Source organism: Oncorhynchus tshawytscha, linkage group LG07, assembly GCF_018296145.1.
Source record: "Oncorhynchus tshawytscha isolate Ot180627B linkage group LG07, Otsh_v2.0, whole genome shotgun sequence".
NCBI classification, from domain to species: Eukaryota; Metazoa; Chordata; class Actinopteri; order Salmoniformes; family Salmonidae; genus Oncorhynchus; species Oncorhynchus tshawytscha.
The window spans coordinates 32515824-32542969 of NC_056435.1; the positions used below are offsets into that span (position 1 = coordinate 32515824).

The 27146-nt window shown below is 42.4% G+C and overlaps 2 protein-coding genes across 6 annotated transcripts in view; both read right to left on the reverse strand.

Annotated features, from left to right (window-relative positions):
- LOC112255252 (rho GTPase-activating protein 39) overlaps positions 1-10911 on the reverse strand; it is a 52976-nt gene extending 42065 nt beyond the window's left edge. For 4 of the 5 annotated variants that reach the window (XM_042324312.1, XM_042324311.1, XM_042324309.1 and 1 more), the window contains exon 1: positions 10437-10909. In XM_042324312.1, the coding sequence (XP_042180246.1) occupies positions 10437-10450 (14 nt within the window). In that variant the 5' untranslated portion in view covers positions 10451-10909. Of the gene's footprint in view, positions 1-10436 lie in introns of all 5 variants that reach the window. The other variant, XM_042324313.1, reaches the window with a different exon arrangement.
- A 677-nt stretch (positions 10912-11588) lies between these two features.
- Positions 11589-27146, reverse strand: part of sulf2a (sulfatase 2a) — a 54425-nt gene continuing 38867 nt past the window's right edge. Inside the window, exons 3-21 of the mRNA XM_024426925.2 lie at positions 22884-23126; positions 22100-22339; positions 21845-21996; positions 21136-21305; positions 19109-19259; positions 18823-18998; positions 18531-18659; positions 18375-18431; positions 17578-17707; positions 17210-17426; positions 16652-16913; positions 16301-16397; positions 16053-16207; positions 15739-15908; positions 15362-15504; positions 15113-15221; positions 14290-14323; positions 13905-13958; positions 11589-13547 (exon numbers count right to left, since the gene is read on the reverse strand). Of these exons, the coding sequence (XP_024282693.1) occupies positions 13517-13547; positions 13905-13958; positions 14290-14323; positions 15113-15221; positions 15362-15504; positions 15739-15908; positions 16053-16207; positions 16301-16397; positions 16652-16913; positions 17210-17426; positions 17578-17707; positions 18375-18431; positions 18531-18659; positions 18823-18998; positions 19109-19259; positions 21136-21305; positions 21845-21996; positions 22100-22339; positions 22884-23061 (2655 nt within the window). The 5' untranslated portion in view covers positions 23062-23126 and the 3' untranslated portion in view covers positions 11589-13516. The remainder of the gene's footprint in view (positions 13548-13904; positions 13959-14289; positions 14324-15112; positions 15222-15361; positions 15505-15738; positions 15909-16052; positions 16208-16300; positions 16398-16651; positions 16914-17209; positions 17427-17577; positions 17708-18374; positions 18432-18530; positions 18660-18822; positions 18999-19108; positions 19260-21135; positions 21306-21844; positions 21997-22099; positions 22340-22883; positions 23127-27146) is intronic.

A 27146-nucleotide genomic window follows, 5' to 3' on the forward strand; every position in this document is an offset into this window, starting at 1 on the left:
ATGTAAAATAATATGACAGGTGAAATGAACACGTTGCGCTTTATCTCCTAACATATTGCACAAGTTGACTGCAGGTATGTACTAAAAAGTAGCTACAAATATTCAAATGTATAAAAAACAAAACTTCAAAGTAGTAGTTTAAATGGTATTGAAAAACTATCCTGTGGCCATTTCCAAATACCCCGGTATACGGCATACCATTGAAGACTACTAGCCACACATTTTCTGAATTAGGAATAGGATACAGAGTATTGGGTCACCATTGTACTGGACAGACACAGGGAGGAACCCACATCCAGGCTTGAGAGAACAATCAGAGGGAGAGGAGAGAGTGCACATGTTTCAGATGACATAGAACAGCCCTGCACCTGTCACACACATTCTTTGCTTCTATTGTTTTTCAACTCTAATTCCAACCGTCCCACCAATTCTCCTCATTGGCAACACAATAAATGGGAGGATTAAAACCTGGTGCTTCATTACATCTGTAGGCCTAACAGCAATGTGCTTTATATCAGGCCCTGAAGGCTGCATACTGTCTGCCCCTTTAGAATGTGAATGGGTTTATTTGCCATTGATTCTACTGTAGTGCTAAGAAGCCTGTTAAACTTCTTCCCCACTGCAGGAGTGCCCTGAGGGTAAAGGTAATTGTGGTGTGGAGATTAATGAAGTATGGGATCTGTCCCTAGCCATTGGGGCATAGGGTTTCCCTCGTGGGACCGGGAAAGGAGCTCATGCGATGGTGACTTTAATGGAGTCGTGGAATCCTCAGACTAGGAAGCATTTGGTCGGATGTCTCTGGGTTATGGACTGTTTTTGTGGTCGTATAGGTGTGCTTCAATTGTTTTTGAAAAAAGGTTCTGGTGTCTTTCTCCCTCCTCCTCTCCTCCTCCTCCTCCTCCCCCCCCAGTTGTTCATGTTCATTCCTCACACATCCTGAACACTGGGGGCCAGTGTGGGGTACTTTTTTATGGAGGATATGGCAGGCATGATAAAGCTGGCTTTGTGTTAAGAGATCAAATAAAGCACAGGAGCAGTGGTGGAAAAAGTACCCAATTGTTATACTTGAGTAAAAATAACTCTGGACGGTTCTGACTTAGAATATGTGGACAACTATAAATACCTAGGTGTCTGGCTAGACTGTAAACTCTCCTTCCAGACTCATATTAGGCATCTCCAATCCAAAATTAAATCTAGAATCGGATTCCTATTTCGCAACAGGCCTCCTTCACTCATGCTGCCAAACATACTGACTGACTATCCTACCAATCCTTGACTTCGGCGATGTCATTTACAAAATAGCCTCCAACACTCTACTCAGCAAATTGGATGTAGTCTATCACAGTGCCACTGCGACCTGTATGCTCACGTTGGCTGGTTCTCGCTTCATATTCGTTGCCAAACCCACTGGCTCTGGGTCTTCTATAAGTCTTGCTAGGTAAAGCGCCGCCTTATCTCAGATCACTGGTCAACATAGCAACACCCACCCGTAGCACACGCTTCAGCAGGTATATTTTACTGGTCATCCGTAAAACCAACACCTCCTTTGGCCACCTTTCCTTTCAGTTCTCTGCTGCCAATGACTGGAACGAATTGCAAAAATCACTGAATGAAGTTGGAGACATATCTCCCTCATTAACTTTAAGCGTCAGATGTCAGAGCAGTATCAAAAGTAAAAGTATAATTTCAAATTCCTTATATTAAGCAAACCAGATGGCAGGATGTTTTTATTTTATTTTTTTAATGTACGGATAGCCAGAGGCACACTCCAACACTTAGACATAATTTACAAACAAAGCATTTGTGTTTAGTCAGTCCGCCAGATCAGATGCAGTTGTCAAAAATATAAATAGTAAAGTACAGATACCCCCCAAAAATGACTTAAGTAGTACTTTCAAGAATTTTTACTTATGTACATTACACCACTGCACAGGAGACAGGCAAGCTGGGAGGGCAGGTTGCCAAGGAGGGGCAGATAGGTAAAGAACTTTAAGCCCCAGCCAGCAACCCTACGGCCACATTCTGCATGGCTAGCAGGGAGAGAACAGGAGCCTGTACTATACGCTGCCACCCTGCAGGGTCACCTCCACAAGGGTCATGATGACTGGGTAGCCCCAGCATAAAATGCACAAATTCCTTGGTGAGGGAATATAAAACACCTGTTTGCTATTAAGTGACATTTATCACTCTAGTATCACCTGTGAGTGACACTGCACACCTCCAAACCTGACTGTCTGGGAGCCATAAGGTGTGTCATATTTGAAGCTGGGTTCTGTCTGTTCCAAATCAATGGTTCAGCTCAAAGTGAACATTCCGCAGCTTGCTTTTTGTCCTCTACATAATAGCTGTCAGTTCATCTTCAGAAGTGTAGAAAGGGAAATTCCCTGTGTCTCTGCACCAAAACAATTATGAAATTAAATAAAAATAAAAAATTAATTTAAATCAACAGTTCAAGAATATCATAACTTGTATCATAACTTGTTTGTCTTCTGAGAGGTTTCTAGTGTTACATAAACCCAGAGGGTGTCTTGTGAAATAATAAAAACCTGAGCCATGAGTCAATCATATGCATTACAATGCGTATGCAGTGTACCCTATGCTAATGCCTGATGGCCATGGACAATGGGCTCTATTGTCAGATCAGCAACCAGACTTCATTCAACTAGAACTGTCTCTATTACCATTCCCACAAGGGCCGCCAGCCAATCATAGCCCTCCATCGGAGTACAGTGGGTGGAGCTTGGGACATGTTTAGGAGATTTGGGGTGAACTCCATCAACAGCTGCGATAATCCAAATCATGAACAGTTTGCACTTCTCCTGCCCTGGGATTAAGACTACATTTTTGAGTTGACAAGGTGGCCCTTGAAAATTGATTGATTTTCCAATATTATTTCCAACTTACAGTTTTACATTACCAGATAGGATATACTCTTTCCCAATCCATACAAGGGTCCCACTCTCAACCCAATGCCCCTGCAACAAACTCTCTCTGTGTGCGAGTCAAGATTAAACAAGACCTTCCTATTGGTTTAGATGTGGAATATTTGAATGTTGGCAGGCCACCTTCACAGGCTTACTTTGGGCCTCGCCTCCAAAATAACTAAGAAACAGTGCTCTATGGTGGCTGTATGGAGGCTTTTGTCTTGATCTTCGCCCACCATCCCGCTCTTCCTACCACTAAATTAATGCTGGGAACTTCCGGCCCCTCATAGCCCAGCAGGACAGGTCCAGTGACTGTCTCTCTGAGACATGAGACAGCAGCAGGGTCAAACCACAATAAATCCTATTTTATAGGGGGCAAGCCTGACCAACAACAGCCCCCTTTACCCCCTACAGGCCTCCTCTATTCCTCCTCCCAACCTCAAACAAATGAGCACTATCAGGTCAGACGGCCTCTGGACGAGAGTGAGCATGTGGGACATAGAGACAGAGTACAGGGTGTTTACAAAATACACGACTCAATGTCAGTCAATACCAGGAATAATGGAGTCACTTGTCCAAACAAATATGGAGATAAATGAACCGATTAGGATGCAACTCTGATTAAGGTTTGTTATTTCTTTGTCCATTCCTTATCATCAGAATATCTGAGGTGAAATGTAACAAATGAGGACATAAACCAACATTTAGGGCTGAGATTGTTTTTTTTTAAGTCCATAAGGAGTTGTCCAAGCAGATGGCTGAGGTTAATAGTCCAACAACACCCTTTCCATTCAATGTTCTTGTTTAACTATGTAGTTGGACAGTCTCTGTATGTAACTGCATTTTGAGTTGCGCCTGCGGTCTCTGTTCCCCATCTCCTGCCAACATGACCACAACCCCAGTGTCTAAACCAGGGCCGAGTTACAGGGTGAGAGGGGGGTCAGAGGTGGCCAAGTGAGCCACACAGGAAAGAGGCATCCATCTGGGTGATCCCCCCCCTGAGGAAATGGGCTGCTGATGGCAGGCAGGTTCTGGATCAGACTAAAGACTTCCGCATGCGTCGGATCATCTTGAGATGCTGTAGCCTTCCTCAAAACAGTCAGAAGTAAACTAAGATAGATTTCTTGAGTTGTTTTTTATTTTAACGTTTTTGCCGAGGAGATGTTAGTTGCACAATTTTATTTCTAAATAAGATGTTTGGAGCAGTATTTCTCAAGTGAAAAAATGTGCATCAAAACGAGTCGTCTACCATTGAATGACAACACTTCATTGAATAATCCCTACTGTTGACCAATGACCGATGAAGTGGCGTAGACTTCGCCTCCGAACTTCGGCTTGCTTCAAGAAAATGCCTTGCCGAAAACCAAAACAAACAAAATGTTACAAAATGACGTCATAATATATGCACAAACTATTCTGAACTGTTTCGGATGGGAAGCATGCGGACAACTTAGCACACAGACTAGTTATGCTGTTAACGTTTGCACTGAGACTCCAGGAATGAGACGGCAAGGAAGGATAATGTCCTCTCTAGGGGACCAGGGTGGAGAATCTGATTAACATAATTCTAATCACCACAGAATTACAGAGGGCTGGGAATGGAATGAGTTGCTCCAATCAAACATGAAGACATCCTCCAACACATTTAACAATAGGAAACACAACTGTTAGTACCGGACTACTCAGTGATGATCTCAAACTTCCTTTTATTACCTAAAAACCTGAGGATGCAGGTGAAGGTCTGGTCTCTAAATCATTACCATCTGGAACTTTTGGACTGGTAGTCCCAATGCAAGGAACATGAGCACTTAAAAAAACTAAACCATGTTTACCACAGCTGAGGTCAGAAAGTTAAGCCAGTCCTTTAGCTCTGTCTAAGAAGGATTCCAAATGTCAGAGGTTGAATTGGGACGGGGCACACAAATTTGATGGGAAAAAAAATAGAGCTCCATCACCTTGGTAAAAGCCAAAGCGAATCACAGAAGGGTGAATGAGTGTTAATGAATTATCACGTTCTTTCATCCTAACGTTTTAACCAATCTCTACAGAAAATGAACAATCAGCACCGCAGAACAACGAGACATAATACATCGGACTAGCCCTTAACGGCCCAATCCAACACATCCATCATCAAAGCCATTGGCTGTGTGACGGAGATCCTGCCTTCACATTGTCATGTTTCTCCCAAAAGGCCTGGCTGGCTGGTTTGCACTGGGGTAACCTTGCTAGAGGAATGCAGTGTCCTGTCCTCCTTTGTCTGTAGACCATTGTGAGTCTACAGAGTAAACAGAGGGACAACATCCTATTGTGAGGCATCTCAGGAGCTCACAATCATATCCTACTCTGACCCGCTAAAAGTATTTAGACATTTTAAAAGTAAGGTTATTTAACGAGACTATATTTAGGCCCTCTCCAACAAGAATTCTTGTTAATAAGGGAGTTTTTCAGTCCACCCCAATGTGAGAGTTGTTTTTGGAACTATGTTTAGCTCAGAAAGAGCAGACAGTGAGGCAAATTGTTTTTGTGTTAAACTTTCCTCTCTTCCAAGACGCAGGTTCTTGCCATTCTGCGAGCACACTTCTGGGATTTGTTACAATAAACTAGGGCTGGGCAATATACTATATCTAATGATATACAGGTATGGATGTTTCAATTTGAATTTGCCTATTTGAATGTTTGGTTTATTGAAATGTGATAAGCCGTGTGTAACGTCCATTTTTATAGTTTACTTAGCTACTTCAGTCATCTCTTGCTGCCTCTTTCCACAAAGACCTGGCCCTGCCCCTTGTCACTCAAGGAGCGCATGTTGTTCCTTGACCATAAGAAACTTGCCTTCAGTCTGCATGGTTAATGCAGAACATTTTATTTTAATTTTATTTAACCTTTATTTAACCAGGTAAGCTAGTTGAGAACAAGTTCTCATTTATAACTGCGACCTGGCCAAGATAAAGCAGAGCCGTGTGAACAGACAACACAGTTACACATGGAGTAAACAATTAACAAGTCAATAACACAGTAGAAAAAAAAGAGAGTATATACATTGTGTGCAAAAGGCATGAGGAGGTAGGCGAATAATTACAATTTTGTAGATTAACACTGGAGTGATAAATGATCAGATGGTCATGTACAGGTAGAGATACTGGTGTGCAAAAGAGCAGAAAAGTAAATAAATATAAACAGTATGGGGATTAGGTAGGTAAATCGGGTGGGCTATTTACCGATAGACTATGTACAGCTGCAGCGATCGGTTAGCTGCTCAGATAGCAGATGTTTGAAGTTGGTGAGGGAGATAAGTCTCCAACTTCAGCGATTTTTGCAATTCGTTCCAGTCACAGGCAGCAGAGAACGGGAACGAAAGGTGGCCAAATGAGGTGTTGGCTTTAGGGATGATCAGTGAGATACACCTGCTGGGGCGCGTGCTATGGGTGGGTGTTGCCATTGTGACCAGTGAACTGAGATAAGGCGGAGCTTTACCTAGCATGGACTTGTAGATGACCTGGAGCCAGTGGGTCTGGCGACGAATATGTAGCGAGGGCCAGCCGACTAGAGCATACAGGTCGCAGTGGTGGGTGGTATAAGGTGCTTTAGTAACAAAACGGATGGCACTGTGATAAACTGCATCCAGTTTGCTGAGTAGAGTATTGGAAGCTATTTTGTAGATGACATCGCCGAAGTCGAGGATCGGTAGGATAGTCAGTTTTACTAGGGTAAGTTTGGCGGCGTGAGTGAAGGAGGCTTTGTTGTGGAATAGAAAGCCGACTCTAGATTTGATTTTAGATTGGAGATGTTTGATATAAGTCTGAAAGGAGAGTTTACAGTCTAGCCAGACACCTAGGTACTTATAGATGTCCACATATTCTAGGTTGGAACCATCCAGGGAAGCATCCATGGTGGTGATGCTAGTCGGGCGTGCGGGTGCAGGCAGCGAACGGTTGAAAAGCATGCATTTGGTTTTACTAGCGTTTAAGAGCAGTTGGATGCCACGGAAGGAGTGTTGTATGGCGTTGCAACAACGTTGATGACAACGATGCTATTTTGACAACGATGCTATCTTCACTGTGCTTCTTAATATAAATTCACTAGCATTATATAATAATACTATTAATTTGTGTTTCTTACATCTGCAAACAGCTAGTTTACATTTTCTTAGCAAGTTAGCTAATTCTTAGCGAATTGGTAGCCGCTAATGCTAATCGCTAGCTAATAAATGTACTGAGTCAAAGCAAATGTAATTAGCTATACAGCTTGATAATACCAGTGATTGTGTAGACCTAAATCAGCATGTTGTTTGTGCAACAGTATCTTCAAATCAAAGAGAAATATGTTCGCTACATGAAGTAGCTGAGCGAAAACATTTAAGGTAGCCAAAGATTTTACAGTCCCCTAGGAAACACTTATCAACACTTTAGTTCCTACCCTTTCACATTAACGCCTCCCTCGCAAAAGTCTTAAAAAGTATTAGAAATACATCAAAACACAATAATGTTGACGTAAAGACCTCTGCCAACTAATATAAACACTTATATTTTGTTTAGGAGAAATTGTTGCCTCCTGCTTTGTAACTCCGTTACCAAAAACCCACAAGATATTTTCTAATGAAATTATGGAAAGTTCACAGAATTAAAAATGAATGGTAGATCTATCAATTTGTTATAGTGATTACTGATATCAATGTTTAGCTTAAATTTTTTGATAAACGATTAGTTCTTCACATTTTAGGCGCAGCAATGTACACATGGAGGTAGGCCTATGTGTGAATTCCAAAATGCAAATTGCGGGAAAAAAAACATTCTAAAATGAACAGCACACATGCAAGCAGATTCATGGACAGAGATGGAAATATCCATTAGAAAGAGGGGGGATTTAAAGACGCATTAACTATCATGGGTTGCTAATATGAGTACGATAATGCATTTGGGTGATAGACAACGAAATAAAGTTGAAAGAAAACCAATAGAACAGGATAATGCATAATGAGCAAGTCAATATAAAAATACTATTAGCCTTTTGTACAGTACAGCTTGAGTTGGCCTGACTGAAAGACCAATATGGGATTTATAATTTTAAATCATTCAGAGTGTATGTCACTGTTTCTCATAGAATTTTTCACTCAGGGCGCCTTTCCTTCGTCAGGGCAGGCCATTAGAATTTTTTGGCCAAAATTAAAGTATACCCACTTCTCCAGGCACCACTACACCACTGTCTCGATCAATAACTAAGAGATATTTTTAAACTCAAGGTGCCATGTCATATCTGACACTCCATTCTTTCTGCAGATATCGCATAAAAACCTGAGGGAGACTTTACTTGAATTCCATTACCAAAGTTAGCATCTAGAAAAATAAAAAAAGTTTTAATTTTTTAAAATATTTTTAACATTGCTCTGCCATTTCTGGGTTGCAAAATGTTGAATAGTTTGCCTATTTTCCGTTTGTGAGAAAACAAGAGTGTAGAGAATCATAGTACCATCTAAACCACTGAAATACATTTTCTATAACCAAAGACATTGTATTTTCAGCTGTTTGAAGCTGGTGTACAAAAAAGTAAAAAACGCAAAAACTAAACTTAGGAACGGGAAGCATAGAAATTGCATACACAGAACAAATCTACCGCTTGCATTCAATGATAATTACAGATATATAACTCACATTTCTATGTGAATTTGGTCGGATCGCACAAAAACATACATATTGCAGTCAAAGTGTAATTCCGTTACTGTGGAATTGCCCATATTACTTAGTTTCAGTTTCAAAAGTCTCCAGGAGTCAGTGGACATCCCTGTGACGGTTATGTTTGAAGTTTTACGTTTTATTAGTCATATGTACGGGATACAGATGGTATACACCGTCCAACGAAATGCTTACTTGTAGGGTCCTTCTCGACAACGCAACAATAAGAAAAAAAAACTATATAAATATGAACATAAAGTAAATGGCTCAGTAGAATAGAATAAACTTTTTAGCATAAGGCAAAATGTATCTGTTTTGGGGAAGGGGGGGGGGATTGGGGGCAAGTGATAAATTGTGCAGTATTTAGCAATGTGTATCAATGGGGGGATTTTTCCTCTTGTACAATGTATGATAGATTGAATGGGATGGATTGAAAAGTGAGTGTGTATGCAGAACCCAACACCACACAGATGCTCCCCATTTCACGCTGTCACCAATACCCAAACGTTGGATAGGAACACCAGCTGCACACGGAGAGGTAAAATAGTGAGATGTATACTCTCTAGTACTCCAGACCATATAAATGGCATCTTTTGCAAACAGCATGCTACTGAGGACCTTGGAGTGACTAATATGTCTGATGGTTACACCACCAGTGAGGGAATGAAAGTCATCAAAAAAGTTTTGAATGTCCCCTTGAACCACTCTAAACGGAGACATCAAGGCTGTTGAGACTGCGTGGGTTGGCTAAACACATTATCTCAGAAATGCTCGCTTTAAACCGGTGACACCCAATAACACATTCAAATCCATAAACACAATTTAATTTATGTTCATCAATAATTCACTTTTTGGGAAGTTAATTTTTTTTTTTGTACATTCACATAAGACTTTCTTTGAGCTTGTGGCGAAGACTTATTTCCATTGAACCATCTGTTTCATAAAACAAAATCAAAGCAGAAGAGAGGCTAAAGGGTTTTAATGAGCAACTTCACATCTGTCTTAAAGCATAGAGACAGATGTTGGAGAATATTAATGTGTGAATAAACCAAGTCAATCTAACTGCACCAGCCATCTTAACCTACATGAGTGAAACAGCGGTGCAACAAATGGGATACGGAACATTTGTCTTCCGCCTTGGTTATTGGTCTGTTAACCACACTAAAGAGCCAGTAAAGCCAATTTGCGAATCAGTTAAAGATGAATCATAGTGGGAACTGACAATTAAAATGACACTCAAAAGGCAAACTAAATATTCCCAAAAAGGATACAGCATCTATGGGAAATACTTCCTTAATAGACAACATTTTCGATCATGTTTTGATGTTGGGTGAATATGTTGACTTACATTTTTTTTAACAAGATTAATGGCTAATAATTGTCTCTATAGGACACTGAAATATGTTATTCATATCAGTTATAGCTCTCAAATAACCACCAGATAACATGGGGGAAAGTTTTTGGTGACTAGTATTCTTAACGATTATCTGAATATCTTTCAGCATTAAAAACTGTATAAACAGGACAACAGACATATACTATAATAAAAGTTAGTTCCATAACCTTGCAATATCACTTTCCTCCACCATTCCTCATCTTCACAGGGATATTGGATAAGACAGTACACACTTTAAACTTAAGTGTAAAATGTTTAAGATCCTAGGCTACATTGAAACAATCGTAGCCTATCCGTCTGTTAAGTAAATTACACTTAAGTGTGGTTAGTCGGTGCTCGAAATTCAAAATAGTCCGCCAAACAAATCATGCGGTGCTGGTTGAGTTAAAGTTATTTCTGTTATAAATGTTGCCCGTTAGGTTTAATTTCCCATATTATTTATCTTACCTTATCCCGGACATTTTCTTCACATTGTGAACATTGCGTTGCCTTGGTCTTGAAATTATAATGTAATGTTGACTTATTCTTGTTAATTTTCCCACCGCGTTGGACGGTCTGAAAAAGAGACAGCTCTCCAGTAGTGATTTAGATATGGAGTCTCCGCCTCTGCACGTGAGTCATACGATGGGGGTCACCCCGCGATTCGAGTCCAGGACGTACCCACACGCGCTTCCCGCTCATCCTGCTATTGCCATAAGGCTACCTCCGACGGAACATTCGACACAATTCTAAGCCTACTCTTGGTCCAATGTTGATGATTTAGATTTATGTCTCATTTTCACGTCTTTAATATTGAAGTTTTTGAGAGTCCTAAATACATTTCCCCCCACACATGGGAATTTAAAGTTGTAGGCGTTCCTAAGGGCTTAACATTATAAACAGGCCACTAGCTGTTGGTTCTGCAGGGATGGGCAACTGGCGGCCCGCCAACCCTTTTGCGTGCGTGCGTGTGTGTGTGTCATAGGAGGTTGGTGGCACCTTCTTTGGAGAGGACGGCTTGTGGTAATCGCTGGAGCAGAATCAGTGGAACGGTAGCAAATACATCAAGCACATGGTTTCCATGTGTTTGATGCCATTCCATTAGCTCTGTTCCAGACACTATTATGAGCTTTCCTTCCCTCAGCAGCCTCCACTCGTGTGTGTGGGTTATTGTAGAATTGCCCAAAATTAACACTAAAACTTGAAAAAGTATGTGAAATTAGTTATAAAATTGCAACCTTTTCTCATGGCAAAATGTGTAGAATTTCAGCAAACTAGCTTTAAAACAGAAATATGTTTTCTACATCCCTTGACAAAATGTGTAGAAATTATTTGAGGCCCCTCACGATGAGTTCAGATTTTTTTTGTCCCCCACCCACATCAAAATTGCACATCCCTGTTCTAGTGTTTGATTAGGATCTCACAGTCAAAGAGTGAACTAGATGGAAGACACGGGGTCAACAACAAGAAAGCGAACAGAGACACCTGCTGGTTGAGTTTCTTAGCACAGAACGTTCTCACTCATCCTAAGAGCCCCACTAATGTATAACTGAAGCAGTGACAACAACAGAGAGGTGACCAATACATAGCAGGGTTAAAGGTTAAAGTAGTAAACAGACATGAGGGAAATCAACACTTTATTCACAATCAAAACTCTGCTATGGGAGTCTCACTGCTAAGAAACAAAGAACGCTAAAAATGAGGGCAATAAATTAATATGCATGTCAAGATGCATTACATTGTTGTGTAACTTGTTTACTCTTGTGTACAACAGAGTCATTTTACAGGGACTTCTTTTCACAGTGAATATTTTCTAAATGCTTTCTCATCTTAAATAAGTATTTTCAAACTACAGTGGGGTTTGAGAGAGCAGAAGAGAAATTCAGAGAGATGTCCAGACAGGACAAATGGACAAATACAGAGCTAGGAAAATTCATCAAGCTACGTTCTTTCTAAAAGGTCATATTTGTCAATTCATATCAAACACGAAAGAGAGGTCTGCCTATTTTTCTGAATTATAAAAAATATTGTAAACATGTATATTAATTGCACAACATACATTCAAATACATACTGTACAGCAAGTCTTTATTTTTCGCAATGTTATCATAGCACCATGTATAGCAAGCTGAACAAACTAACATGATTGGATCTAGCAGGTGGCATTAGCAATACAAAGGAGTAAAAATGACATCCACTTATGAAATGTACACATTCCGCTGGTGTGAAGATGCTTGTTTGGTAGTCTCGTCTGTACCATTGTATAGGAGGGTGGGGTAGTGGTTAGCGAAGTCCCATCCTGGTTTAAAGTGAACTAGGGGGGATAAGCAAGGTGGTGATGTGATGTGTATTTCATATCCTGACCAGCTCCATCCCCATACAGTCTGGTGTGTTGTCGTTCTCACCCCTGTATCATCCTTGGGGGGGTGTAAAGAATCCTCGCATGACATCAACGTTAATATAATGTATATTGCAAAATATTGGAGTAAATGTCCTGGGGATCCATTCTGTAGCCATAACACAAACAAAAAGAAGTGAGAAGTTTCCAGAGTGGTATACTACAAAGCAGGTTCAACTTTGAGAAAGTTGTTCACCTCAAACCAGGACTTCTCTAACCACTACCCCACCACCCCTAGGCAATGGTACAGACGAGACTACCAAACAAACATCTTCACACCAGCAGAATGCGTACATTTCATTGGTGGATGTCATTTTACAGTTGATTTTCTGGTTCATTAAGAAAGCTAAACATAGATATGTGTTTATGGGTAAGTTAATTAGACCATACATATGTCAAGCTTATCTTTCTAAGAAGTAATAAGTTATTTCAGAATATTCAGGCAAGTTAGCAGGCTAACTCCTTTATACTGCTTTGTAGCATACCCCTCAGGCGTGCTAGCATGTCCTGGACAATACCTTTCATGCTGTGCAGTGAGGCGAAAGCTTGACTTGATGTTATCGCCTGACATCATACTCCCACGGGGTGACGATTTAACCCAGATGTGGCACAATGCCATAAGGGATGATACATTTCAGGTTGTGGCAGCAGAATTGACATTAAACTAATCTTGGTACCCAATGTTAAGGCGGTTATGAGAGACTAATATTAAACACACCTCACATTCACTGTTCACACAGGGCGACTGTTGGAAGTCAAAGTATAGGTTCGAAGTGTATCCCCACTCAACTGATCAGTCTCCAACTCAGTTTGGCGGTCCTGACAATTGGTGTGATGGGAGATGAGAGGTGAGGACATTCCTGTGCGAGTGAATGAGTGTGTGTGTGTGTGTGAGAGAGAGAGAGAGAGAGAAGACAGGAGAGGTTATAGTTTTCATTTTCTTGGATGTTTCAGTATTTGCTTTGCTGGGTGATGATCTGAGCATCAGTGGCAGCTAATGTAGGATCAGCATCGTCCTCCATAAACTCCCACAATAATGGTAGATCAGATTACATTCCCATGAAGTCTGTACAAAGTCCTCAGGTTCACCAGCAGTTCTGGTCCTCCTCTATTGGCAGACTGCAATGTGGTGGGTTGTGGGACACAGGTTGTTAACCAACCCATCCTTCCCAAATCTGTCCTCTGTATAAACAACACATAGATGGAGATATATTAGTGTTTCAATAGTACAAATTGCTGATAATCGTAGTTCCAGCAACTTTAATAAGAAAAAACTAGAAGACGACTTTGACAAATTACCAGAAAATACCAAAGACAAAGGACACTTCATCAGTACAACACCACTGACTTTGAAAAGTAGGTCTATCTAAGCCTTAAGGGCATGACATTGAAATGTAGGTAAGTATTAGTTACATGAAAAGCTTCAAACGAGAAGGTTGAAAAGCATGCTGCTGGGCCATCTGACAAAGCAAGATAATCTGGATGAAGAGGGGGAGGTTGGCTGAACTGAGGGGAACAGATGGGTTATGACAAACTCACAGGGATTTGGAAGAGGGCTTCTTCACTTTTGGCCTCTTTCGACGATGAACTGGCCTGAAGAATGTACAGCGCGGACACGCACACGTACGTGAGGGGGAAACACACACACAAACAGCGGAAACAAGCCATTAGGATTCATTGCAACATGAGGAACAGAAGCTGCTACACTCTCATGCTTGCGTTTTAGAATTCACCTAAATAGTTGTTTATTAATAGAATCAACCATGTGACGATTTGTGCAATTCCTATGAAGTACCTCAGAGACTTTATAATCTGCTTAAAAGAAGTGTTCAATTATATTATTTACCCAATGCAGGAAATGCAGGAAAATGTACAATAAGACACCAAAGGACAAAAAGACATAAAGCCTGAAAAATTAGAGTACCTGTATTCACTTAAAGAGTTTCTGTCTTTACCACCTGAAATAGAGATCATGTTATTAAAGAACTGAAGTAGCAGTGGTTTGTGTGTATGTACAGTGGGGCAAAAAAAAGTATTTAGTCAGCCACCAATTGTGCAAGTTCTCCCACTTAAAAAGATGAGAGAGGCCTGTAATTTTCATCATAGGTACACTTCAACTATGACAGACAAAATTAGGGTAAAAAATCAATAAAATCACATTGTAGGATTTTAATGAATTTATTTGCAAATTATGGTGGAAAATAAGTATTTGGTCAATAACAAAAGTTTATCTCAATACTTTGTTATATACCCTTTGTTGGCAATGACAGAGGTCAAACGTTTTCTGTAAGTCTTCACAAGGTTTTCACACACTGTTGCTGGTATTTTGGCCCATTTCCTCCATGCAGATCTCCTCTAGTGTCCTCAGAAGTGTACCTATGATGGAAATTACAGGCCTCTCTCATCTTTTTAAGTGGGAGAACTTGCACAATTGGTGGCTGACTAAATACTTTTTTGCCCCACTGTATGTACTGTACCAGTCAAAAGTCTGGACACACCTACTCATTCAGGGGTTTTCCTTATTTTTACTATTTTCTACATTGCAGAATAATAGATTTAATAATATATTTTTTTTTACACTTTTTTGGTTACTACATGATTCCATATGTGTTATTTAATAGTTTTGATGTCTTCACTATTATTTTACAATGTAGAAAATAGTAAAAATAAAGAAAAACCCTTGAATGGGTAGGTGTGTCCAAACTTTTAACTGGTACTGTATGTGTGTGTGTGTCTTTCTGACTCACCTGTCTCTGGATTGCATTGCTTGTGGCCTTTGCAGCTCCGCAGTTCCATAAGTTGCTGGTGCATCTGGTTGAGGGCAGTACGGTCCAGGGTGCTAACCCCATTTATCAACTACAGACAATCAGAGGACAGGATATGTTACCAAACACTGTAAAAATCACAATAGGAGGCTACAGCTCATTTGTGAGATTTAAAAGAGAGAGGGAGAGCAAGTGAGCAAGAGAACGAGAGAGAGAGAGAGAGAGAGATACCTGGTATGGGTCAGTGTTCAGATCGAAATACTCTATGAAACCTGTGGCGAACTCGCAGAATATGAAGTTGTGTGTGTCGTTGATGGTCCTGAGGCACCAGTAAGTGTTGTTGTTGGCGCTGGTACAAGCACAGAATGGACCCACTGGCAGGGGATGGAAAGAGACAGACGTAGTTATTCAAACAAGATACATGGCCAGTTTTAACGCACCTACTTCATCTTATTTTTGGATCTTTACAATTAATCATTCAATATATAATTTTGTGGCAGTGATGAAGCAGAGTGGTAAAAATTCAGGAATCCCATGTCTCTTTACTTTTACTCTAACTGTTACTATTGTTCTGCATTTGTTTTGGTCTGCATTCTGTCTTTCCATACTTGTCCAGAAGGGGGCAGTCTGCCAGTGCTGGTTGTCATGGGTGAAACAGGTGAGACCAGGCATGCTGCAGGTGTCATTGTTACGGAGCCTCTTGAGCAGTTTACGGAGTTTCTTCCTACGTTTCTGCTCCTTCATCAGCCACTGCTTCTTCTGCTTAGAGGGCATTTTGCTGAGGACATACCACAAGAGGACATATAAAGAGAGATACACTGATTTGTGAGGATCTCCCTCTCTCCCTCCCTCTCTCCCTCCCTCTCTCCCTCACACACACACAAACACATGCACATACACACCACCATCTCACAATCATTACTTTAGTGAGTGAATGCGGCCTGCATCGAGTCTGAACATCCCTTTGTTCTTGGACAGGTAATTGGGGGTGTTACACTGGCACTCTTCAGGCCGAACCTTCTTCAGGTGACCTTTGACCTCACGCAAGTTCTTTATTTTCGTCTGCAGGGTTTCAATCTGCGCACAGCACATACAAAATAGTTAACCCCCGCAATGACAAGAAAGGCTACAGATCAGCCAGGTCAGATTGAGGATCAACTAGAGCAGTACCTCGTGCTCGATGTGGAGCTTATGGTCTTTCCAGGCCTGGAGGGATTTGTAGAGTCCTCCATCACACCTGACTGTGTCATTCATCAGGATGGAGCACCTGTGGGGAAAACACACACCAGCTACTGTATCATCACCTTTACCTGACAACTGCATTTACCACAGTTTACAGCAGTTAGCACTTTCTTACAGCACCCTCTCAACACCTGATCATGAATTACTGTAAAGCTAGTGTGCTTCACAAGAACATAAAGATTAATCATACTACTACTCATAGACCCACCGACACGGAAGCTCAACACACATATTCACAGATATTCACATGCGCACACACACACACACACACACACACACCTGTAGGTGACTTTAAGAGCGGCAGGTGGTGTAAGGCTGTTGCTGGTTGTAGGTCTGGCTGTAACTCCCATTCCACTGAACTCCTCATCGTCGTCCTCCTGCAGGACCGCTTCTCTCCTCCTCTCCCCAGGCCTGCTGGTATTCCGGAGGCCCACGGGCCTGTAGCCCTCTTCCAGGTCCACAGCATAAAGGTCTCCATCCAGCTCAAAGGGAATGGACCGGGCCCAACGGTTCCTAGTCAGACTCTTAGTGGACTTTACCTCTGATGGGGTTACAAGATTTATTCGTTTCAATGTTATTATTACAAAGGTATTGCAACACCAATGACCCAAGAGAGAGAGGGTGTTAAAGTATATAGCATTTGTCACTGTTTTTAAATGACACACAGGAAGTCACTTAAATGGTATTATGTCTCATTTCAATAAAAATAAAAATATTTTTGTAAAGTTTTCTAATCTGCCACTGCGGGACAACAAATACTTGTCCTATAATTTGCAAGCACAATTTATAGGCCTTTGATAAATGGTAAATCTTTAAGCCACTGAAAGGACTACTCACTTTTCTTGGTAAGCAGTCTCTTCCTCTTCAGGGGTGTAATTTTGAGGCCTAGGGGGCCACAGTCACAGCTGTCTCCAGCATTGGAGACGTGTCCAACCCACTGCTGGGACCTGCTGCTGGCCATCAGAGCCTGCATACGTGGGGCATAGAGACTGGCCATGCCCTTACACTTATACAGCCTCAACTTACCAGACGGGTCCTCCAGACACTGCCACTTCTACACACATAGAGAAGGGAAAGGGGGGGTGGGAGATTTAGCTACATTTCTCCCTCCTTTTTCAGAGAGGGGAAAATGGGGAGAGAGATTTAGCTATATTTCTGCTAATGTATAAGTGTTTGTGCCTGTGGGTATTGTACGGAACTCTTACCTGCCCTGGCTGTTCACAGGAGCTCTGGTACTCTGCCCTCTGACACAGGTCTTTGACCCGCTGGTACTTGGGGAGGAAATTCTCCTCCTGGGCCACCTCCTTCCCATCAGCCTTCTTGTGGAGCAGTTTCCTGTGTGAACAGGATGGACTCAGATGAGAGTAATAGAGCATAGACAAAACACACATAAAACTTTGATCACATGGCTGTGGGGGATTATCCCTTTAATTGCACTTGATTAACCCTCCTGTTGTGTTTGTTTCATGTTAATTAATTCTGTGTTCCCGGTCCAAAATGACTGCCCCATTATAGCTGATTATAAATCCATAATAATACATATATTATCACCTAATGTTGTGTATGATCACGTTTTGAACTTCTATTTGCTATTTTATGGTGTGTGTGTGTGTGTGTGTGTGTGTGTGTGTGTGTGTGTGCTCAAACACACATGCATGTGGGGTTCTGGGAGAGGAAGTGTGTCCATTTGATGATTGGGCATGTGCCTGAACCCAAATTTATACACTAATTGTAGTCTCACCGGTTCATTTCTAATGACCGGTCATTTTTGAGCAGGAACACCACAGGTGTACAAAAGTTAAATAAAACACCCAAAATGTAATGAAAATCATCTAAATGTATTTTGTATGTTCAGATGCCCTGTATGGACAAAGTCATGGAACCTTATGACAATCAGATTAAATTAACTACATTTTTCAGAGAGAAAACTTGGAAATTGGTCCAATTTTGCCGGAACACAGCAGGAGGGTTAATGACTCAATTATGAATGTAACATACTGACCCTCGCTCTACCAGGAAGGAGTCCCTCCACATCTTCCCCTTCTTGTTCACCTGGAACCTGCAACAAAATAAAGATATTTCAGGTCATCCTGAAGCGACATGGAGTGTCCATTGTGTTAAGTTCAAACCATGCAAATTAAGTTGCGACCCTCTGTACCTGTTGACAGGTTTGTCTGTGTCCAGGAGTTTGAGGATGGACTTGCCGTCCATATCAGAGGGAACATCGGCTCCGGCCATGTCCAACAGTGTGGGAGCCAGGTCAACGTTCAGCACCACATGAGGGTTACTGCAGGAGGGCACAAGAGCAGGTGGGGGAGAGAGATGAGTGCTGCGTAAGAGATATTATCAAGAGAGTAGTAATAACAGTGAGATAAGAGCCAAAAGACAACCATTTCTATTGAAACATATCCTAAACAAGGTACTGTACAAAGCTTCAAAGTTGCACTCACATGGCTCCTGCCTCCACATTGGGGCCTCGTATGTAGAAGGGCACCCGGATGTCAAACTCGTAGGGCATGGACTTGCCCTTGACCAGGCCGTACTGGCCAATGTGGTAGCCGTGGTCTGATGTGTAAACAATGTAGGTGTTGTCCAACTCACCTGTCTCCACCAGCATGTTGTACACCTGAGGAGGAGGACACAGTGAGACAGGTAGTCAGGTAGATGTAGTTGAGCATGAGAGACTATTTTCTGTTTGTCTTTCTTCATGTCTGTCTGTCTACCAGCCTGACCCACCTTGTCCACACAGTCGTCCACAGACAGCAGGGTCTGCATCCTCCGGCGCTGCAGCATGTTGGTGAACTGCATGTGGACGGGTTTCATGGGGCCTGTGTAGCGCAGGATCCAGTGCTTGTCTGGGTTAGGAGCATAGTTATAGCTCGGGGTTCTGAGAAAGGGATGGAGGGAAACGAGTACTTAGTTCTCGACGAAATGTATCTACATTGACTTGTCTTTGTTTTTCCTGCCATGGAACTGACTCTTTTTTTTTACCAAGCACATGAGACAGAGGAGTGCTTACTGCTCTGATATCTTCACCATTATGTCTTCAGAAATCCCAGAGGAGCTTTAAGATGAAATCTGTAGTTGTTGAAACTGCCATGTTTGTTTACAATATCACAACAACAAAGGAGTTGCATCAACCAGCGAACGCAGTTTGACTGCACGCGGAACAGAACAGTAGAATGTGGACCGCAACTTTTTCTTTACCACGATGCTGGATGCTCCTCCCCACCGTTTCATCAACAAAACAGAAACTTTATTTTAAAGGCGGTGGGGTGAAGAGTGCTTCTGTCCCCCCTTTACGGAAAGCATTTTACATTTTACAGATCACATTCTATAGAGAGGTGACATGTCTTTTGAATTAACACTGAATAGTATTGTGGTAGGGAACATTGTGATAGTTCTCACAGTTTTCATAGAAGAGTGTTTAATATGCATAGCTGTATAGTCTAAATGTGAAATTCTGGTGTGAAGGAAGCATTGTTATATTGCACTGCATTGCATTGTGTTGTGTTGCATATTGTATTGTATTGAATTGTATTGCATTGTCATGTGAATTCCAATACAAATCAGATTATACAAAGCTGTGGTTGGTTTCATGATGTAGGGGTTGGAACCAAAATCATTTTCCAATCGTTCTGTTCGGAACAAAATCAATGTTTTTCTCTTTCAGTTCCAGTTTTCCGACCACCATAATAATGTTTTGAACTGGTTCGAACCCGAAAAAGTAACGGTTCATATAGTTCATTTGGCATGAAGCGGGGACTTGTGTGTTCCGGGTGCTGTTTCCGTTCCTCAAAAATGTTTGCTATTTTCCCTGAACCGGTTCCAATCCCTGTGTTGTTTTACGATTGACATATACGACAATAGGCTCTCCGGGTGCTTGCGAATGGCTCCAACTACACCTTTGAAACTGATCTCATAACTTATTGGGTATGCTGAATTGGAGGCATATGAACCAAAGAAAAGGCAACCTGCTGCCATTCTGATCAATATCAGCTAACATAGAGAGGACCATTTTATTAATATGAACTAGTATTAACTCAGGGGTAGATGGAACCTTAATGATTTCAAAGTTAACAAGCTGCTAAATATCTAACGAGGGCTTGGAGGCAAGGCATATTTAACATTCCAGCATATGGATTTGACAAAAAGCTAATCTTCTATGGCCTTGGAGCACAAGGCCCTGACAACAGATTTAAATAGAGGATGAAGATGAGTCACTGCAATGTGGATGTGAAAAGGGTTTTCTGGAGGGATGGCGTAAGAGGGGAGACATTTTCTTTCCCTCCATAAAGGGAAAGCGAGATAATTTATAAGCTCCCAACAGGGGGGGGGGGGTGTAGATTTCTGAGAAAAAGCAATTAAAAGTTGACATTAAAACAGATTGGGCTGAATATAATCACCGTGTTACACTTTTATTCAGTACTTTAATGATGCTTTTGGGACTCAGGATGATCGACCAAAGACACAGGCTCATTACTGCCTCCCTGTTTGTCTCTCACATGACCAATGGGAGAGGTGGTATTAGCGGGGTACTGTGGGGTCTTCGGGGTACTGTGCCAAGCAGACAAAGGCTGGGACCCATAGTGTGTTATCATAGTCTATGGATGCCTATTTATCATGAACCTCTTTAATGATGCCAATCTACTGTAAAGTCTGCAATGTACAAGGATCATCGCTGATCCTACATTCAGCGTACACGAGCACACTGCGTCTTCTGTCAAATGAGTGTGTCTGTGTCTGTTACAGTATATCCTTACATGTGCTGCGAGGCGTTGGGGAAGGCAGTGCTGTACTGCGGTGCTGAGTCCTCTGGCCCATGTGGGGCAGCGTGGCTCAGGACCATCATCACTGGTCGGTGGGGGTACATCCTCTTAGAGGAGCGGAAGTAGTTGAGGCTGTCATTGGTGATGATGTCTGTGAGATAGTCCTGTGGAAGCAAGAATCGCCTGTACATGAGGTTCTGAACTCTAATATTAGGCTACTTCCTTCCAGAAAGGGAAAGAAAAATGTGTATAGAGCAATAAAGCTTGTCATACAGGCTGCCTTATAACAGCATTTAGATTGAGATAAACTGTTTACTGCTGGTTACTACTGTATACTATTATATACTACTATTTACTACTGTATACTACTGTTTACTGCTGTATACTACTGTATACTATTATATACTACTGTATACTATACTATACTATACTATTATATCCTACTATTTACTACGGTATATTACTGTTTACTACTGTATACTACTGTGTACTATTATATCCTATTGTATACTATTATATACTACTGTTAACTATTGTATACTACTGTTTACTACTATATATATTGTATACTATTGTATACTATTTTATACTACTGTATAACAATATTATCATCATTTTTAAGAATTGGATGATTAAATCAGGGTTATTCATCATCATAGGTTACTACTCCAATATTTGAGTGAAAACTGAAACAGGATGGAACCTTTGGATAGTTGCTGCCATGCTTCTCCCGCGCACCGTTCCTGCACAGAGTGTAGTTGTAGAAGCGAGAGTTCTTCACCAGCGCTACCCACTCCCTCCAGCCAGGGGGCACATACGAGCCGTTGTACTCATTCAGGTACTTCCCAAAGAAGGCTGGGACAAGAGGTGGGCACGAGTACAAAGTGATTCACTATGCAATAATGCATGTGTGTCTGTGTGTGTGTGTGTGTGTATATGCTGCACAGTTCACACTCACCCGTCCTGTAGCCTGAGTTGTTAAGGTGCACAGCGAAGGTGTGAGGCTCATGGTGGGCCTGCCAGGACGGTGAGGAACAGTTCTCATTGTTGGTGAAGGTGTGGTGGTTGTGAACGTACTTCCCTGTCAGAATAGAGGAGCGCGATGGGCAGCACATGGGAGTAGTGGAGAAGGCGTTAGAGAAATGGGTGCCTCCCTGCTCCATGATACGCCGTGTCTTATTCATGGCTTGCATTGAGCCTGGAGGAGAGAGAGACAGGGAAAAGAGAGGGGAAGGAGGGAGAGAGGGAAAGGGTGAGGGGAAGAGAGGCATAAAGATGGAAGGGGGTGAGGGATGTGAGAGAGAGGGGGAGAGAGAGAGAATAAATATTTTCTGTGAAGAGTCGCTCATTTGAATTCATGTGTACTAAAGGCTTTTCAGGCTGATGCCGATTGTTTAGTGAAACAGATGCTCGACCATAAATTCCTGGTTTTCAATGGTACTCTCACGAGCAATCAGAGCGGAACAAAGGGTGTCAGTGAGGATGTTATACCGGCACTCCAGTCCAATATGCAGTTTAAGGGCTTAAACGGGTAGGGAGATGGCCAGGGTTTGGCACTCAGACAATAGATGCCATAGGCCACTCGCTCCATGCCAATACTGAAGTTGGCCATGGTGTACTTGACTTTGAGTGGGCAAATGGAGAATGGTGCCAAGAGGAAGCATTACCCTGACCTCTCTCACTAACATGCTGACAGATACTGAACAATCACCACACAGACACACACACACACTGTGTTTTACCCAGTTCGATGTCCTGGTCGTCAGTGAGGATGAGGATGATGTTGGGTCGGACATTGTTACGGGCTTGGCGATCCCTCTGCAGACGTGTCCGGTGGCGCTGGCCGGAGAGGAAGGACGAGCCCTGGGCGGGGGAGACCACCCCCAGGAGGAGGAGGAGAAGGAGGCCCCGTCCTCCCATGGCTCTACCTTGTCTTCTCCTCCTTCTCACTGAAGCAGGGGCCACTCTGCTGCCGTACTCCCTCACTCACATTGACAAACACAGAGACAAGGATGAGACCAGACCTAAACGATCCATAACATACAAACTGCTACAATCTGGTAGCTATGCTGTGACAATTATAAAACATGTCATATTGACGAGTCAGAAAGTCTGTGGTCTATGTTCATCAGGAGCAGTTCTCTGTGAATTCTGTGAGAAATACTGTAAGTGTCTCTCTCGTTCAACTATTTCTCTCACACACAGACACACTCAAGTAAAGAACAGGCAGATGCCAGCGCCACCAGGCTCTGTCACAACCGGCCGCGACCGGGAGGTCCTTGGCCTAGCGTTGTCCGGGTTAGGGAGGGCTTGGCCGGTAGGTGCGGCTGGCTTCCGGGTTGAATGCGCGCTGTGTTAAGAAGCAGTGCGGCTTGGTTGGGTTGTGTATCGGAGGACGCATGACTTTCAACCTTCGTCTCTCCCGAGGCCGTACGGGAGTTGTAACGATGAGACAAGATAGTAGCTACTAAAACAATTGGATACCACGAAATTGGGGAGAAAAAAGGGGTCAAATAAATAAATATATAATAATAAATAAATAAAGAACAGGCAGATGTGAGCAAAGCCATTACACGGCGCTCTTCCATATAAATGCACCTGTTTAGGCTCCCCTCGTTAATCAATCATTAATGACGCATTAGAGTGGTGTCATTGCCTCAGTGTAATGATCTCTGCTGGTGAACACATGGCTGCCAGTCTGGGGCTAATGGGCCTGGGCCAGGGGCCAAGGCTCCCTCGTCTACCCGAAAAGAACAGGGGGATGGAGCAGGGCGGAGGTGAGGGAGAGGAGAAAGAGTTTAAAGACGGGATGAGATTTACCAGAGGAGACAGAGGTTATTGAACAGGAGGGCATTGTTGTGGGTTGCTTTGGTGAATGTTTGAGGAAAGAAATACAGAATATTGTTGCTCTCAAATAGATACAAAGTGTGCATTGAGAAAGTGTTTCAGGGCAGGATAAAAAAGTGCTCATAAGACGTAGACGTGGTGATGTGGTGGTGCATTATCTGTGTGCTCAGTAAGAGGAAATTATGTAGATGCAGTAAACTTCACTGATGCTTTACACACTGCGTTTCCTCATTAAACAATAGACATCACGCTGTGACAGTGCTCTGTTCGTAAATTATAGCTTCATGCATAATTTGCTAAATGTATACTTGTTTTATATTGATTTGATAATGCAAGTACACCTCTGACTTCTTACAAACGAACCCCAACAGAGTTTGTCATGATTACATATGTTCACAGTACAGGAAATGGCAACTGATTGTACTTGCTGTAAATGTTTCGAAAAGACTGCCTTGAATACAAATATGGTGTGGTGTTTCTTCTCACAGCTTTGAGATTGAGAAAGATTGGTGTTAGAATAAGTAAAAGTCACCCAGTAAAATACTACTTGAGTAAAATAGTATCTGGTTTTAAATGTACTTAAGTATCCAAAGTAATAGATAATGTAATACATCAAGCTCCTTATTCACAGATATCCAGGGGCACACTCCAACATCATTTACAAACCCAGTATTTGTGTTTAGTGAGTCCACCAGGTCAGAAGCAGTAGGGATGACCACACATTCTCTTGATAAGGGCATGAATTGGATGATTTTGCTGCCCTGGGAGTCAGGGAAAATGTTTGGGGGAGTAAAAAGTACATATTTTCTTTAGGAATGTGGTGGAGTAAAAGTAAAAGTTGTCAAACATGTAAATAGTAAAGTAAAGTACAGATACCCCCCCAAAAATGCTTAAGTAGTACTTTAAAGTATTTTAACATAGTTACTTGACACCACTGTATAAAAGAGCGTCACAAGGCCTCCTCACAAAATCAATTAACCAACAGCACCACTGACTGAGAGCATTGACAGGATTGAATGGCCTGTGTTCGCTCAGTGTTCTGTGGATCTACAGGGAGCGTATTCCTCCCAGCATAGAAACTGTACGAACACAAAACAGCCCACAACAACAGCTCAACACCAGCCTCTCCCTGCTGGGAGGTAACTCACTCAACAACAACAACCTCACTGGGATGCCATTGTTTATGGGGACAATAGAGCACACACACACATACACAGACACACACAGACACACACACACGCATGCACATGCATGCACACGTGGACACACACTTCACATGCGAACTAAACAACCTACAGAGCAAAATCAATCGAAGGCATTTAATAAAACAATATCGCCATATCCATCAAGCTCAAGCAAACGCAAAGTAGATAAGTCAGTTCGGTATGTTACTATTCCAGAGGAGGGGAGCCACCCTGTTTCTGTCACCCTCCTCCCCCTACCTGATCCCAGTGTTGATGCCCAGGGATATCCTCATGGAAAACAGGCCTCTAGGTGCCAAACAGTACCCGTATCCAAGCAGGCCCTTCTGTCTGTGAACGTCCTGATTCTATAACACACTCATACCCTCTCTATACTCACACTCAAGCTCTTCTATCACACACACATGCATCCACCTCCCCATCCCTCGGAAGCGCAAACTCACACACACACACACACACATTATGTGCATCCACCCCACCCTCTTTGCATGCGAGTATGGACCCACACATATTATGCGTACATACGCAAATGCACGCAATCACACATGCGCACACAACGCGCACACACACACGCACACACACACATCTGCCTTTTCTCTGCTTTTATGCCAGCACCTCTCTGTCTCCGTCTCTCAGGGCATTGTTGCCTGTCTGGGGAATGGATAAGGTTCTGACCAGGTGGGCTCTGCTGTGTTATATTCTCCCAACTCCTATGCCCCTCCTGTCCCCCTCTCCATCCCTCCCTTATCCTCCCATCACTGGCATGGGATGAAAACCAAAACAACAACAAGGAACACTATACAAAAATATGTGAAAAGCCACTTAATTGAACAGCTCTGTCGCCAAACACCAGAAATGCCTCACTGACACTGCTGCAATGACTTTGACAATAAATAAAGGAATGGATGGTTCCCTCTCCTCTCCACTGTGAGTGGTAGTGCTGTATGACATCAAGTATACAGTACCTTCGGGAAGTATTCAGACCCATTGTTTTTTTCCACATTAGTTATGTTATAGCCTTATTCGTAAATGGATTAAAAAAAAAATGTTTTTCCTCATCAATCTACACACAATACCCCATAATGACAAGGCTAAAAATTTATTAAAATTAAAAAACAGAAATACCTTATTTACATAACTATTCAGACCCTTTGCTATGAGACTCAAAATTGAGCTCACATGCATCCTGTTTCCCTTGATCATCCTTGAGATGTTTCTACAACTTGATTGGAATCCACCTGTGGTTAATTCAATTGATTGGACATGATTTGGAAAGGCACACACCTGTATAAGGTACCACAGTTGACAGTGCATGTCAGAGCAAAAACCAAGCAATGAGGTTGAAGGAATTGTCCGTAGAGCTCCAAGACAGGATTGTGTCGAGGCACAGATCTGGGGAAGGGTACCAAAACATTTCTGCAGCATTGAAGGTCCCCAAGAACACAGTGGCCTCTATTATTCTTAAATGGAAGAAGTTTGGAACCACCAAGACTCTCCTAGAGCTGGCCACACGGCCAAACTGAGCAATCGGGGGAGAATGTCCTTGGTCAGGGAGGGGACCAAGAACCCGATAGTCACTCTGACAGAGCTCCAGAGATCCTTAATGGAGATGGGAGAACCTTCCAGAAGGACAACCATCCCTGCAGCACTCCACCATTCAGGCCTTTATGGTAGAGAGGCCAGACGGAGAGGCCAGACCTTTATGGTAGAGAGCCACTCCTCAGTAAAATGCAAATGACAGCTCGCACCTAAAGGACTCTCAGACCATGAGAAACAAGATTCTCTGGTCTGAAGAAACCAAGATTGAACTCTTTGGCCTGAATGCCAAGTAACACCTCTGGAGGAAACCTGGCACCATCCCTATGGTGAAGCATGGTGGTGGCAGCATCATGGTGTGGGGAAGTTTTTCAGTGGCAGGGACTGGGAGACTAGTCTGGATTGAGGGAAAAATGAACA